Source organism: Tachypleus tridentatus, chromosome 7 (assembly GCF_004210375.1).
Source record: "Tachypleus tridentatus isolate NWPU-2018 chromosome 7, ASM421037v1, whole genome shotgun sequence".
Lineage (NCBI taxonomy): Eukaryota > Metazoa > Arthropoda > Merostomata > Xiphosura > Limulidae > Tachypleus > Tachypleus tridentatus.
The window spans coordinates 36,513,440-36,530,018 of record NC_134831.1 but is presented as its reverse complement, the minus strand read 5'-3'; the positions used below and the strand labels follow the sequence as shown (position 1 = coordinate 36,530,018).

The 16,579-nt window shown below is 33.8% G+C and overlaps 1 protein-coding gene across 1 annotated transcript in view; it reads left to right on the top strand.

Annotated features, from left to right (window-relative positions):
- LOC143255441 (glucose-6-phosphate exchanger SLC37A2-like) overlaps window positions 1-16,579 on the top strand; it is a 96,183-nt gene that overhangs the window by 16,776 nt on the left and 62,828 nt on the right. The window contains exon 2 of the mRNA XM_076511112.1: window positions 4,826-4,948. Within this exon, the coding sequence (XP_076367227.1) occupies window positions 4,908-4,948 (41 nt within the window). The 5' untranslated portion in view covers window positions 4,826-4,907. The remainder of the gene's footprint in view (window positions 1-4,825; window positions 4,949-16,579) is intronic.

Below are 16,579 nucleotides of genomic sequence, written 5' to 3'. Positions count from 1 at the left end.
AAAATACTAGGAATGTGAACTTACGTAGTAATGTCTTATTTTAAAAATATAAAAAAATGTGTAATTTTATATTATCATCTTGTTTCAAAACACGAGGAATGTGTTCTTTTATGGTAATGTTCTTTTTGGTGTAAAATGAACGCATCTGGTATCAATATGTGGAGCGCTTGAAGGACCAAAGGAGACCAGAAAACGTATACAATGTTTCTCATGCATGTTATTTCATTTTGATGTACCTGTACCCATGAAGTCTTAGATGTGTAGATCTGCTGTGTTGTGTTGGCGTGTTTCATTGAAATACCCAATAAATAATGATCGTTTCCATTCATGAAACACGTTTTGTTCGCATAGCAAAAAAAAAAAAATATGTTGGGTAATTGAGTAGACGAAACGTGATTGACGTACTTATGTTCTTCATTTGTTTGTGGCTCACTTGCCGATTCCTAGTGGTATTTATTTAGTATTTTCTCACTTTATGACATCTAATGGCATCTAGTATTTTATCACTTACCGCTTCTCAGTGGTTTTATGTTTTTGTCCACTCTCTGCTTTCTACTGGTATTTATTTTTTCTCGCTTCCTGGTTCGTAGTTGTATTTAGTTTTTACTCACTTTGTTTACAGTGGTATTTAGTTTTTACTCACTTCGTGGTTTACAATGGTATTTAGTTTTTACTCACTTTGTGGTTTACAATAGTATTTAGTTTTTACTCACTTTGTGGTTTACAGTGGTATTTAGTTTTTACTCACTTTGTGGTTTACAGTAGTATTTAGTTTTTACTCACTTTGTGGTTTACAATGGTATTTAATTTTTACTCACTTTATAGTAGTAATCAGTTTCCGCTCACGTTCTGGTTTCTAGTAGTGTTTAATTTTTGCTCATTTTTTGATTACTAATACTATTTAGTTTCTACTCACTTTTTTGTTTCAAGAGGTTTTTAGTTTTTGTTTAATGAAATCTAGTGGTATATAGTTTTTATTAACGTTCCACTTCCCAATAGTACTTAGCTTTTGTTCACAAACTGGTTTCTAATGGTAGTTACTTTTTGTTCACTGTCTTGTTGCTTGTGGTATTTAGTTTTTGTTCACTGTCTTGTTGCTTGTGGTATTTAGTTTTAGTTTACTGTATGGTTCCTTGTGGTATTTAGTTTCTGTTCACTGTCTTGTTGCTTGTGGTATTTAGTTTTTGTTCACTGTCTTGTTGCTTGTGGTATTTAGTTTTAGTTTACTGTATGGTTCCTTGTGGTATTTAGTTTTTGTTCACTGTCTTGTTGCTTATGGTATTTAGTTTTTATTCACTTTGCCGTTCCTAGTGATGTCTTAATGAACTCATCTTATCTTGTATTTTGTTTTAAGGATTATAATTTAACTTCTGATTTCCATTTTATTCAAATTTCGGGTTGTTTGTATAAAGACGAACCATCGTATTACATGTTTCTTACAGCGCTTCGTATTTTTTTCAATAAAATTACATGAAATGTGCAACGACTTTTATTTGACATCTTTTTTAATCTTAGTTAATCAAACGTTTTTCACGGAATAACAGAAATATGTTGCTACTTTTCAACGTTAGAAGTAAGCATGAACGTGGCCAATAATGATTAGGGATAACTAAGTAGACCACGAATGTTTTGTGTTCATGTTATATTTTAATCGCCATCTGGAGGTTACTAAGAAGTAAAAACTATAGAATGAAAAAGGGATAAAAGTAACAACTATTAAATCGGCTTGAAATTGGCTTATATTTTTTATGAACAATCTTCTCTAGTTTTTCATTTTATGATAAGTTACGTGTCTCCGAAGTTTAATCTAATAGCTTTTCATTAATCTTATTTTTTATTTCAAAGCTAGACGTGACCCATGATTAGGAAGCCGGACAGAGATTCTATGGGTCTATGATTTACGTTTCAATGCTGCAACTTTGTGGCTATGAGTGTGTTAGAAGAGCGACCATCAGGTCTCACTATTCGGTTATAGTGGCCTGAAACTTGGCGGTGGGTCATATTCACTAGTTATCTTCCCTCTTTTCTATCAGTTCACAATTAGTGAATGACGGCTAACACAGATTATCCTCGTGTAGCTTTTCACAAACACCCAAAACAAAAACAAAAAAACCTGCTATTTTACTAATTCTTGCATACTTTGCGTTACTTGAATTCTGGTAAGATAAATGTTCTTTCAGTTGTGTATGAAAAACGTAAAAACAATAAAAAATATTGTCCTGATTAATGTGACAAATATGTAACAAAAGAAACGTAATTGTTCCTGCAGTTTAATTGGTGCTATAACACGTATCTTTAACTTGTATATAATATAAGTCTATTTCCCTATTGTTTTATTTGTATTGTAAAATTTGCACCTACTGTCTTGTATAAGAATGTTTTTGTGATATAGGGACACAAACCATGAATTCTCTTAAAAGCTTATCACTAAGGCACACTCTAGATATTTTACACTACATCTCATTATTTTTGAAGTCCAGTCCAATAATGTAAAAATTACCTGTTCTATTGCAATAGCATAATCATAAAACCGACGCGACGTTTGCTAGAACCTCTTCTCAAGTAAGACTAGTAATCTAGTTCATAGTTACCGTCAAAATTAATGTGAGGCCAATTCAAGGGTGTAAGCTTGAAGGTAAAATGATTTGATAGTTACAAAATTTAGCACTTTACAAAAGAACTACTTTCTAAAGTTCACTTGAACCTCATTTTAAACTGTATTTCTTTCATTGTTCAGTCGAACATGGCCTAATGTTTTGCATGCTCAGTTTATTAATCCAGGGTTTATACAGTTCGAGTCTAGTGTTCTGGAAAACGCCTTCCGAGCTTTGGGCTGTGAGTACGCTCTAAGAGTGATAGTCAAATCCAACTGTTCAGTCTGAAGTATGTTATTAAACTAGTGGGTTTTTTTTTCTGTTGTTAAACTAGGATTAAATTAGTGGATTACTTCTTCTATTGTTGTGTAAAATATGTTATTAAAGTAGAATTAAACTAGTAGATTGTGGCTTCTCATATTATCTGCATTATATAAACTAGTGGATTGTTTTCTCTGTTGTTTTCTCTACTGAGTTCTTGAAATCCACTCAAACACTGCTGAAGAATTAGGCTAGTGTATTTTCTGTTAAGGGTCTCGTCCAGATAATACAAGTTTAACGCTTTTGAAACGTTTGTTTGTATAATTCTTTCACACATCTCTTTTAGCTGTTATTATTGACTTCTAAACACTGTGGAATTCCTCTTGGACATTAGACTTTAAAAACTGAAATTAATGTGTAGTTTTTGTTGCGCAGTTTTATTGTACAAATAAATATATATATATTTCTTTTTTGTGGTACTAACTTAGAAAGTTATTCAAAACAATTTTTACCTCAAAGATTATTAGAAAAATCAGACTTAATAAACTAAATCATGGGCGTCAGCAGACATTATTCCAGGGAGGGACAATGTAATGCAAAACTGTTAACTGAATAAGACATTCATATGTTTAAGGTGAATGAATAAAAAAAGAAATTATTTTACTCATTTTCCAGAAGGAAAGTTCTCCTCGTCCCCTTACAGATGCCCATTGACTCTCTCGCTTTCGACCCTGCTTCCAAGTTAATGTTTCACTTGCGAACATTTTGACCAGACATTGTTACATTACTGTCTTTTGTGTGCTTTACTTGTGAGGATTTAAACTATACTATAAAATTAAATCCATTTACATTCTTTAAGAAATCGGGTATTTGATACATTTATAAAGTCCTGAATTCTGAGTATAACATCGATGTTAAGTGTAAATTAGTGTAAAGACACTATGTTCAACCCAGTGGACTTTAGTTTTCTAATGATACCGTCGGTTATAAAGTAGAAAGTTTTTTTGTAGCTGTTATCATCATGTCCTTAGACAATTGATTATAAAAACAATGTTACTGTGTTCTAAAAAAAATCCACTTACATGTTAAATGTCACGTTGTATATCGTGTACCTTTCGACTTGTATTTCAATTTAAAGTTGAACCACTAACGTGCAAGTAAACAATACTGAGCTTGTGACAAACAGTTTTAACACCTACTAATTGTCTGTTTTGCTGTTAATAATATTCCACTATTAAACACGAATTTGTATTTACTTTCACAGAAGAACTATTAAGAATGACATATCCTCTCTGTTAGTCTGAATGAAACAAAGCCAGATCTGTTCAAAACCCAGACTTTATTATGTATATTTCAGTCAATTATTACATACTGACTCTGTCCAGGTAGCGGGTATGTTTCATCAAGCTTTGTCTAAATATTCACAGGTTATTAGGTTTGAATTATTCACATTAGAAGGGTTTGGTGAAAGGTACTTAGTTCACTTTGTGCTTGTTTCGTAAGCGAATATTAAATAATAAACTCCTTATCTATTCTACTGTTTTTTCTCCCCCTGTACTTATATCCTCTGGCATTTTATTTGTGAATTTATTTTATTTTTTAAATTTATGTCTTTGTTTGCAACTATTGCCTTAGGTCACAAAACAATAACTTATTCTTAACAACTTGGACAGTTTACAAAAGCAATAAAAAATATTTAAACCTTCACATTAATCTGTTTCGCTAACTTCCTTTCTTAGATTCTTTGTCTACTATTATTCCTACATCTCCTACTCGGATTAAGAACACTAATGTTAAATTACTGTTTATAATACCTAAATTATCTGTATATTACTAACTAACTGCTTTCTACATCATATTAGTAACACACACGCTACATTTGAACATTTGTTTGTCTAATAGAATTGCACACAAGTAGTTGTTCTCAACATTATAAATGACTTTCAACTGCAAATATTCTTTCTCAACAGAATCATAAAGAAGATCAGAATAAAACCAGTTCGACGAAGAATTGGTTCACCTCCAAGGATCGGTCCTCAATTTTCCCACCTGATGACGTCACGTTCAGCATATTCCATCATCTGTCGACAGAGGTATGTACTTTATTTTAACAGAGGGTGTACACAATCCGGATCATAAAAAACAGAAAGGTCTCTTAGCTTTTCTGAAGAAGATTCTAGAAAACGGTCGTTATACTTAAACAGTGATTTGATAGAATTGTGTATGTCCACTTTTAAATGGCGAGTTATTTGACCGCTTTTCACCAAACGGTTACATCAACTACTAGTATTCATTTGATAACGGACTTGGAAGTAAGAAAGTTAATTTTTACCTTGAATTAATAACCTTGAAACTGTAGTTAAATACTGAAGTATAGCAAACTATGATTTCTTTTCTTTTTTGGTTTTACTTCGTAATAACTTGTTTGGCTCTGCATGGAAATGTGGTTAAGGCGCTCGACTAATAATCTGATGGTCGTGGGTTCTAATCCCCGTCGCACCAAACATACTCGCCCTTTTAACCGCGGGGGTATTATATGGGACGGTCAATCTCACTATTCGTAGGTAAATGAGTAACCCAAAAGTTGACGGTGGGTGGTGATGGCTAGCTGCCTTACCTTTAGACTTACAGTGCTAAATTAGGGACGGCTAGCGCAGATAGCTCTCGTGTAGCTTTGCGCGAAATTCAAAACAAACAAACAAAATAACTTGTTACGTACCCTCTAAAATATCGTATTTTACCGTTAGTAGATAAACGTCCCCCAGTTTCAGAACTGAGAAGTCATACATATCGGTGCAGAAACATATATTGAACCCCATGCTTTTATAATATAAAAGATCATAAAGTTTACCATTTGTTAAAACATCTTAACGCTGTCCTTTCGCTAAATACAGATATTACTTCATTCAAATTAACATTTCTTATGTTTTCAATTTCAATAAATAATGTTAAAGGTCCACTAAGTCTATTTTTGAGCTATTGTGTTCTAACTAACTTGTACTCATTCAACCTCAATTTTAAAAAGGACAATTCAGCACTCCTTGCAGTGTAATGCGTTCTATTAAAAATAATATAATCACGAAGTTAAACTACTATTTTTGCTTATTAATAATTTCGATAACTGGTATAACCATTGATACTGTAGTAATTTCTGATTTGAGACATGCTCGAAAAAGAACAATCCAGCCAAGTGCCAGAAAAGTATTTATTTTAAATATAACGATGGACTGAAAGCAGTTCTCCACTTCACCTTCGGTGGCAGGAAGCAGTTTTTTTTTCTTTCGGAAATACTACTTCGAACCTTTCAGGGACATGTTTTAAACCTTCATATCTATTTTTAGTTGAGGAATGATGATATCCAACCAACTGTAACATACATCTATTTTAACTTTTTTAACTTTCTGACGCGCGTGTCCTGAAATGTCGAATCTTCCTCCCACTTGACTGAAATTTCTGGAGCCGTTTGTTTAATTTTGGCAAGGTCCCTGAGATGCCATAAAGGTTCGATATCATCGTGAATAATTTTACAACTTTGTCTAGTTATATATCTTTACTCTAAAGGCATTTAAAAAAACACACGAATAATTTCATGTAATTTAGTTTGAACTACTGATAAGAATACAATATCTAATTTTTAAAGATTTTTTTGAAATCGAAAACTTTTGTTTGTTTATTTTTTATAGTAGGAAGAGTCCCTCAGTGGGTCAGCGCTAAATCTATGAATTTACAACACTAAAATCTTGGGTTCGACTTCCCTCGGTGAGCCCCTCTCTGACTTCAATATAACAACATGCACGCTGCGAAAAATGTTAATTTTTAATAGTTCCATTGTGATATCCTAATCTCAAAGCAACTATAGAGCAGTGTCTGGAAAAACATAGAGTGGAAATGGTTTATCAAGTGTAATAATTTTCGTCTTTTATTTGATGGATAAAATATTTAAATGATCCTGTTTCCTTTTTAAGACGATCTTTAAAAAATGAATCGTATTAATAAAGCCGAGAATATTATAACGGAAAGAGATTTACCATTCTTTGGTTTATCCGTTCTTTCTCTGTGTCCTATAAAATCCAGTTTAAAAATGTCATTGTTAAGATTATATTTATGATACGTTCTAAAATATTCTTCCAGAACTTTCTAATTTTTTGTATTTTTTTCATGTCGCTCATCTATAGTTTCATCTGAACCCTATTTTCGTCACTGTTGTGTAATTTAATGGCTTATTTAAGTTTTATTGTAGTCCTATTGTAAAGTGTAAAACATTTTATTTATAAAACCAAAATATTCAGGGCACTTGACTAGAAATTGTTTTCATGCTTGGCTCAGATAAAAAATATAATTCATGTTTGATGTGATTGCACAGACAGTTATTGCACCATTGAAGTCCCCTGATGGGTCAGCGATAAGTTTACGTACTTCACAATGCTAAACTCTAGGTTCGCATCTCTGCGGTGGACAGTTCGCAGACAGTGAACTGTATAGCTTTTTGTTAAATAGACAAAACAGTTACTAAGTAAATGTAAGGCCACCGAACTGATATAACCGCCACTATTATTTATAAAAGGCCCAGCAAAGCCAGGTGGTTAAGGCGTTTGACTCGTAATCGGAGGGTCGCGGGTTCAAATCCCGGTCGCACCAAACATGCTTGCCCTTTCAGCCGTGGGGACGTTATAATGTTACGTTCAATTCCACTATTCATTGGTAAAAGACTAACCCAAGATTTGGCGGTGGGTGTGATGACTAGCCGCCTTCCCTCTAGTCTTACACTGCTAAATTAGGGACGGCTAGCGCAGATAGTCCTAGTGTAGCTTTGCGCGAAATTCAAAACAAACAAACAAATTGTTTATAAAAGAAGAAAAATACATATTTTTGTCTAAAACGATATTTCATAATTTCTGGGTTTAATTAATTCTTTAAAACAGACCAGTATCGCTCTAATACTTTATCTTAAATGAAACGTCCGTTGTAAACTGTTGTTATTGCCTGCTACAAGGTTTCATATGAAATATTTTAGAAGCCAGTAGTTTAAAAAAAACACACACCTGGGATTGACAGATTCTGTAAGAAAGATTCGTGATTATATTATAAGATTTACACTGAACTTTTGTTCTGTAATTGACAACGAATCTGACTTGTTAATTTATATATGATATATTTTCAATGCTATACATATACAAACAATGTATAACTTCATAAAAGAGAGCTTCACACAGAGAAGTACTTCACCTGCGTTACCAACTCTTACGTTTTAAGGTATTATCTATGAAAACGGTTGATAATTAACTTGGTCGTAAACATAACCACATTAATTAGACACCCGCCATTTATGTGATTTTGTTAAAGAAAATTAAAACAGAAATTTAATATACGTAAAAGAAAAATATAACTTAATTTTCAAAGAATAAAACTTGCTATTCACTAACTTTAATTCAACCAATCGCGTTGTAACACGTAGATGTTTTAGTGGAATTATTAACTTCTTTTTCACGATTTATCTATTTACACATTTCTTATCTTTCTTGATGAAAATTCGCGTGTTTAACGCATTTTTAGCGTCTTCTTTTTATGAATGTTTGCATCTTTTACATACTTCTGAAGTGTCAATGTCTTTCAAGCGAGTATTCGTGCGTTTCACGAGTTTCTTTACGAAGGTTGTCGTGTTTTACGCAGTTGTAACTTGGCTTTTATGATAAAATCACAAGTTCATACGCATTTCTTAACGCACCTGTCTTATTGCACTTCACGCACTTCTTGATAGGCCTTTTTATCTCCTTAATCTGGTAGTTACATATTTTCTTATTCAAAACTGTTGGGCATAAATACAGGTTAGCCTGGCATGGCCAGGTGGTTAAGACGCTCAACTTGTAATCTGAGGGCCACAGGTTCCAATCCCCGTCACACCAAACATGCTCTCTCTTTCAGCCGTGGTGGTGTTATAATGTGATGGTCAATCGCATTATTCGTTGATAAAAGAGTAGCTCAGTAATTGCAGGGGATGATGATGACTATCTACCCTCCCGCTATTTACACTGCTTGATTAAGGACGGCTAGCGCAGATAGCCTTCGTGCAGCTTCGTGCGAAATTGAAAAGCAAATAAACAAAGAAAGATACAGGTTTAACTAAGGAAAATGGTCCAGAAGGTAACTAAGTTTCTTTATCTTAACTGTCCACATTACTACGACATTCACCTGTGGTTTCACTTGTACTTTTTTGTTGGAAAAGTCACTGATACTTATATTCCCATCTAAAGATAAGGAATTTCCCATTGCTAGCTGGATAGCGCAAGTGCGTTGGGAAAACTGGCGTTATAACTTAACCTTCTGAGACTGAAAATGATCCACGAATGTGTTGAAACTAATTTTTCCATCATCAACACTGATAGTCTGCACCATATCCTTTTCAATTCCATTAACTGCTACACACGATATTGTGTTCCTTTACTACTGTATTTTTTTCTGTTTTTGTGTGGCTTAACACCCACCCTTATGCATAGGTAAACAAATGCACTATGAACGAATGAAAATTATGAAATAACCATATTTTAATGTCCTGGTGAAGTAATTCTTGATGACGAGAAACCCACTTGAAATAAACATGTATCTCGGAAAGGTTGGTATGGGTATTAACACTTTTATTGGTAAGCAGAGAACAACGTTTCGATCTTCATAGGTCATCTTCAGGTTAACAAAGAGTTTGCAACTGCCTTTTGCCGGACGAGACATGTGTCCTTTGTTAACCTGAAGATGACCTCGGAAGGTCGAAACGTTGTTCTCTGCTTGCAAATAAGTGTTAATACCCATACCAGCCGAACTGAGATACATATTTTAATGCGTTCTATCTTAGGGCACTTAAGATAAAATATTTTTTTAAATAAATATTTCTTTTTAACGTCGCTCTAAATGCTGCTTTCGAATATTGTGCAAGGTTACTAGAACGCTACATGCGCTAGTCGTCCTTCATTTAAAGTGATAGACTAGAAAGAGGGCAGCTAGGGAACATCATCAACCGCCAAGTCATTGACTACTCTAATCGAATAATAAGGATTTATCGTCATTCTCATAACGCATCCATGACCTCCAAGTGCACAATGCATTTTTTTACGGTAAAAAGATATGAACAACGGAATCTGAAGTCGTCCATATTTCGGAATATTAACCTCTGAGCCTCATACTACTACTTTGTTAGTATTTATTGTCTCGCAGAGACTGGAAGTTCGAAGCGACAGTTCAGTTCTCTTCCACCAAGCTTATCGAGTTGATCCAGTATTAATAGAAGCTAAGCGAACTGTCACAAATAGTCAGTTGTACATCAATCAATATAGATTTGATTTTCTTAACAAACGATGACTTTTCTATTTCTCCTGTTTGTTACTTTACAAGTAGTGGAGAGCAGTCCTCGGAAGTAGTGAATTTCTAACACATACCGGTAAACTCTGCAACATAGGCTATACAAGACCCGCTAGGAGTTAAAGACAACATGAAAAGCTGAAAATGAAAAACTGATTATTGACTTTTGAGTCTCATTGTGATTCGTATTGATTTGTATACCTCTATATAGATATAGATATATATTAATATGAATAGATAGAAGTAAACAGATATTCTGTTACACACTATTCCATGTTTCTCTTATTGATTCTCTTATGACTTTTATGAAAACCTTTATTTTTTTTCAGGATAATTATTACAAATGCTTTTTCTCTGACTTTAAACAGATATCGTAAATCAGTTTTATTGCTAACAAGAGACTTTGAACTGTCCAGCAATAAGCGGAGATACTTTCACATCAGCTTCGCCATCAATAGAAACATTCTTCAGAAGTTTTCAGAAAAGCAGAAAAAAAAGAAATGTATAGGATTATTTAAACGAACAAAGGATTTGTTCTCTATCATAAAAGTACCGAAAGCGCTCTTTTTTTAAGTGGAAAGAACGCTATCAATTTACGAATAAAAATGTTAGAACCATTGGCTAGACACTACGTAATATTTTGGACCCAACACCACTACGCTTATGATACTGAAAATAACGTATTTCATCTCTGGAAAAGCTTAGAAAGGTTCTATAAGGCTCAAGACAGATTCGTGGAAAAGGTAACTCTGTTTTTATTTAAAGCAAGACAAACTATCTTTCTTATTGACTTTTACTAAAGATCTTGTGCTGTTGTAAATACGGCAGTTGTTTTCGTAATGAGAACATAAATGCACAAAATAATACATGCACTTACCGACACTATTTTCATTATTTGTATCGAAACTATACTCGGATGAATTGTTTGTTTGTTTTTCACCACTTAAAGACTTTTAATTGTATAATAATATATGATTCTATTACACTAGCATTAATAAATTACTTTCTTAACATAATATCACCTCAATAATAAATACCCTTCTTAATTCTGGAATAGGTTGCCTTCCTATGTTGTAAAAGCAGTACATTTAAGTGAAAGCTTAATAATTATACGAATGAATAGTTTAATTTAGAGGATGAAATAGCGGAGAAAGACCAATAGGTCCCTTGATGTACCTAAACATTATTTTATGTTAATAAATAAGTTTCTTAACACAGGCACCACCTTAATTAATAGCATTCTTAATACAGTAACACAACTTTCATAATTAACCTTCTTAACACAGTTATATTATCTTAATAAATAGTCTTCTTGACACAATGACACTACTTTAAAAATAGTAGTCTTAAAACAGTGACACCACCTTAAAGATAACCTTTTTAACACAGTGACACTATTTTAATAAATAACCTTCTCAACACAATAAACTTACATAATAAAAAACATTTTTACCATTGTACAGTAACATTAAAAACTCTTTACCAGTCTTTTCACACTTTTCTTGTTTCTTATAATTTTTACGAGATTGTGCAATAAACTACTGTAAATAGTTAAGAACAATATGTGGAGTAAAGTGACTCAATCTCGAAACACACACACACACACACACACATATATATACATCTTTATGAATAAACCAACCGTGACAAACGTATTATAGCAGATGATCAACAAATACTTGGCCAATACGAAAGTGTTCTCTGGGTAAGAAAACATAGATTTAAGAATAACGTCACTAATGTGGTTACAGAGGGTGTTTGCTGTTTTGATATTTAGTTGACATCTCTCCTTGGAGCACGAGGGATTGAATGACGTAGTGGTGAATTCATGACAGCACATGTCGATTAGGCGCTTCTTGGTTTCTTCTCTTGCACTTTGTTACCCATTACCTTCCAACAGATTTTGATGAAGTTGATATTTTGGCTGTTGCCGGGCCAGCTTAATGTGTTAAACTTCTCCCATCAAAGATAGTCCTTCACCTGAAGCTATGAAATGAAACCTAATATGCCTTTCTTTCCAATGCATTGAGGGTGAGATTTGCTTTTTATTTTACATCTTCTGCATAGAGTGCATGATATTACCGTCATTTGTAGCTCTGTGGCATACAACAGTCATTATGGAACGTAGACTGGTTAGTCCCACCGAATTGTTGGGTTTACCCAAAACCAAAAGATATCGATTTACGTGTCAGCATTAATGGTGCCCTTCATAAAATGCTAGCATTTCACATCCTGATGAGAGATAAATTCTCATATGACCTGCATCCAAACATGCTGACAAAACTCTTCTTCACATCGACTTCTTACAAAGTTCTTCCTATCAGATCCATACTTGTTAAAGTGTTGTTTCATCTGACTTTGCTCTAGTCTAGTCATCTTGTTTGTGAGGAGGAGCTTCCTTCTTGGTTGTCTTGCCAGGAGATCGACTGAACACAGCAGAGACCGGATGGTGTGCACAGTGACAGTGACACATGAAGTTTCCTGAAATCAGGAGACGACAGTGGACGATATTGTATCAGAACATGATCGTCAACTTCTTACATAAGGTTCTTTCCTCCTATCCATTCTCTTACCACCACTTCACACAGCCAATCTCTTTATATATATATCTGCACGAACAGGCTCTCAGTACACTGTCTAAATTCAACCCTTCTAGCAATCTGCCTTATCAAAAATGTTTCTTTGTCTAAAGAAACAATGACAACTTTTTTCCGTGGAGCTAACTTGCAACCTTTGGTTATGGTAACATCACGCGCATGTTGTAGCAGATATGCTTCTAAACTGATTCTCAGTAAGAGCCTATATTTTTAGTAAAAAAATGGCTGATGCAATACCCAAAACAACCTATAAATTTGTTGATGTGATAACTAGAGAGTACTGTATCATTCATCAAACTCGTTTGCATCTAAATGCATTAGTGTCTCAAAACAGACAAATATTTCAAAGAAAAGTGTAAACAAATTAGTTAACACAGTAATTTTTCATCCACCTATTGAATCACTAAAACTTTTAATATTATTAAACACATAGTAACAAATTTCAATACATGTTCTTCATTAGCAATATGGAAACAGCTTTTTAATATAAGCTCTTTATTAACGACTGTGACAAATTTACTATTGTGTATTTATTTTAATATCGCTGTTTGTTTCAGTTAGAAACATATTTACAAATGCATCTAACTTATACTATTAAGTAGGTATTGTAAAATGTCTACTATTCACTAAATGTAGAAGATTTTCAAGTGCAAGAATCAACAATATATGTTTTATTACGAAAACTCTAGCATATCGTCAAATATTGTTACCTACTGAAATTCAGAGAACCTTGATTAAAATTTATAAATTGAAGCGCTAAGAGATAGTTTTATATTGTTGGGTTGCTACAGTTAGTATACTATAAACACCAGAAGCTATAACTGTGATGAGTGTGTGTGTGTGTTTCTTATAGCAAAGCCACATCGAGCTATCTGCTATTTCTACCGAGGGGAATGAAACCCCCTTATCTTATCATTGTTAATCCGAAGACTACTGTGATGAACGCTAATTAGTTGAGAAACTATAGATACGTTACCAGAAACGTTTATAAATTTTGAGCGTTACAAAACATTTAACTTCAGTAAATTCACATCGGAGATAAATATTTTTAGGAAGACACTATATTTGATTGTTTGTTTTTTGATTTCGCGCAAAGCTACACGAGGGGTATCTACGCTAGCCGTTCCTAATAAAGCAGTGTAAAACCAGAGGGAAGACAGCTAGTCATCGCCACCCACCACCAATTCTTGGGCTACTCTTTTGCCAACGAATAGTGGGATTTACAGGTCACATTATAACTTCCCCACGGCTGAAAGGGCGAGCATATTAAGTGAATCGTTTACATAATGATGCCTCCACGGCTAATGGCCAAGCGCGTAAGGCGTGCGACTCGTAATCCGAGGGTCGCGGGTTCGCGCCCGCGTCGCGCTAAACATGCTCGCTCTCCCAGTCGTGGGGGGCGTTATAATGTTACGGTCAATCCCACTATTCGTTGGTAAAAGAGTAGTCCAAGAGTTGGCGGTGGGTGGTGATGACTAGCTGCCTTCCCTCTAGTTTTACACTGCTTTATCAGGAACGGCTAGCGTAGATACCCCTCGTGTAGCTTTGTGCGAAATTCCAAAACAAACAAACTCCACGGCTAAAAGGACGTGCAAGATTACGAGTCGAGCACCCTAATCACCTAGCCATGTCGGTCCTAAGACATTATATATCTTTATCAGTAAAAAAATCATTTTATAAACAGTATTTGACCAGCCAAGAATACAGAGCCAGCTTTCTACCGGTTAAATAAACGGTTCTGATATCAACTCGAAACTAATTCGCTCATCGTAAACTGTCAGTGAAATATTCAGTTGGAAGACTTAATATTGTTTGTAACTTTGAAAACGTTTGTATATAAAACATTATTTGTACTAACCGTTATTATAAATTGTATTATTGTTTGTATATTAAAATATATTTGGGTTAAGAAAGAAAACTGTGTCTCAGTCTTTTTTGGCAAATATCATAAATTTGATACTTATTGAAATTCAATTAACTTCGAAATTAAAATTAAAATTTCAGACTATTTTAAATCGTAATACGTAACATAGTAAATCAGAGACTCGTTCGGTATGAATCATAATTCGTAACGATATAGCAACAATTTTTCAGTATTAGCTGTTTATTAACGACATTGTAACAACTTTTAATATAAAATCTTTATTGATGATATAGTAACAACTCTTGATATTAATTCACGTTCAGTAATATCATTACAACATATCTAAATAATTATGGACGATATTTTTCATGTTGCTGTAGACCCATACTGTCTTAACTTGGAACAAGATGTAACATTATGTTTTATATTCCTTAACATTTTCAGAATCAACCGTGTGACACATTAACTGTGAAACATGCTATGTCTTATGTGTTTATATTTTGAGAGAAAGTTCGATATACTCAGGAAATCTATTTTAACTACTGTTGATTTTCTTGTTTGCTTTTGTAGCTAAAAACATGAAAAATAACTATTGGATAATAGCTTTGTATAATTCTATAAAGAGTTAGTAAATGGTTCGACTTAATTGTATTGTTCTTTTAGGTTTACTGTATTGCCAGTTTCTTTTACATTGAGCACTAAAGACAGGCTGTAATAATAACAAAGTCAACGCACAGATTGTATATAGCCACAAAACAACACTTTAGTAAAGAAAGCACGCCAACGATCAGACTTCTTCTGCATCATAACGGGAACCAAACGCTAGATGGCAGTGTAAAATATTACCAACAGCACAGTGGGGTGCTGGTGAATGGGGAATTCAAAATGTTCGTTTACCAAAAACGACGAGTTGTTCGAGACTAAGTTTCCTTTCGTCGCATATTTTACCTTTGCCTAATGAGATTTTCTATCCAACGGAGGTCTTTGTAGAAAATTTACGGACGCTGGCTGGCAAGCTTGTTAAAGAACTTTCTCGTAGCCTTGTGTCGTAGCTGTCGTCTGCTTTATCGTAATATTTCAAAGTACTATAGAGGATCAAAATGTATTTTGAAAGTAAAATACATTTGAAGATTATAAGATCAAACAGCGAATTAACAATTACTAAGCCGAAATACCCGTGTTTGGAAAATCAGAAGAGCTAAAGAAAACATGTTAAACACACCATGATCTCTGAAAAGTAGGTGTAAAAACCGCTGACGTAGACACTGCTAAGTAACTTACAGCATCTTTTAAAACTATCGTGAAAAAATAACAGTAATAGCTATACAAAAAGTGTGTTTAAGGCGACCTATAACCTTATGATTACTGTCTTATCAAATGACCTATAACCTTATGATTACTAACTGTCTTATCAAGTGACCTATAACCTTATCAAGTGACATATAACCTTATGATTACTAACTGTCTTATCAAGTGACCTATAACCTTATCAAGTGACCTTATGACTGTTGTCTTATCAGAGATTATTGATGATATCGTACGTTTTATGGTATATTTTATTTTTACTACCACCATTTTCAAGACATTTAGGTTTCATAGTTTGATAACCATTAACTCTCATTCTTAGCACGAATTCAGTGATATTTATTCGTGTTTACTGGCGAACACAGTTATTTCTGCATGTATCACTAATACATTTACAAGTCTAAAGATGAAGTGGTAGTTTAGAACCTTTCTGTTTTCTTAAGGTCACGTTCTAATGATGCACACAAGAGTCTAGAAAATAAGGGCTATGTAAACACAAATGATTTGGCTGATTCGATTAAGGAAGATATTAAGATGTGTGTATTGTTAAATGAAAAGCTACTGAATGGATTATCTGTGTTTTGTCCACCACCAGTATCTAAATTGAGAGA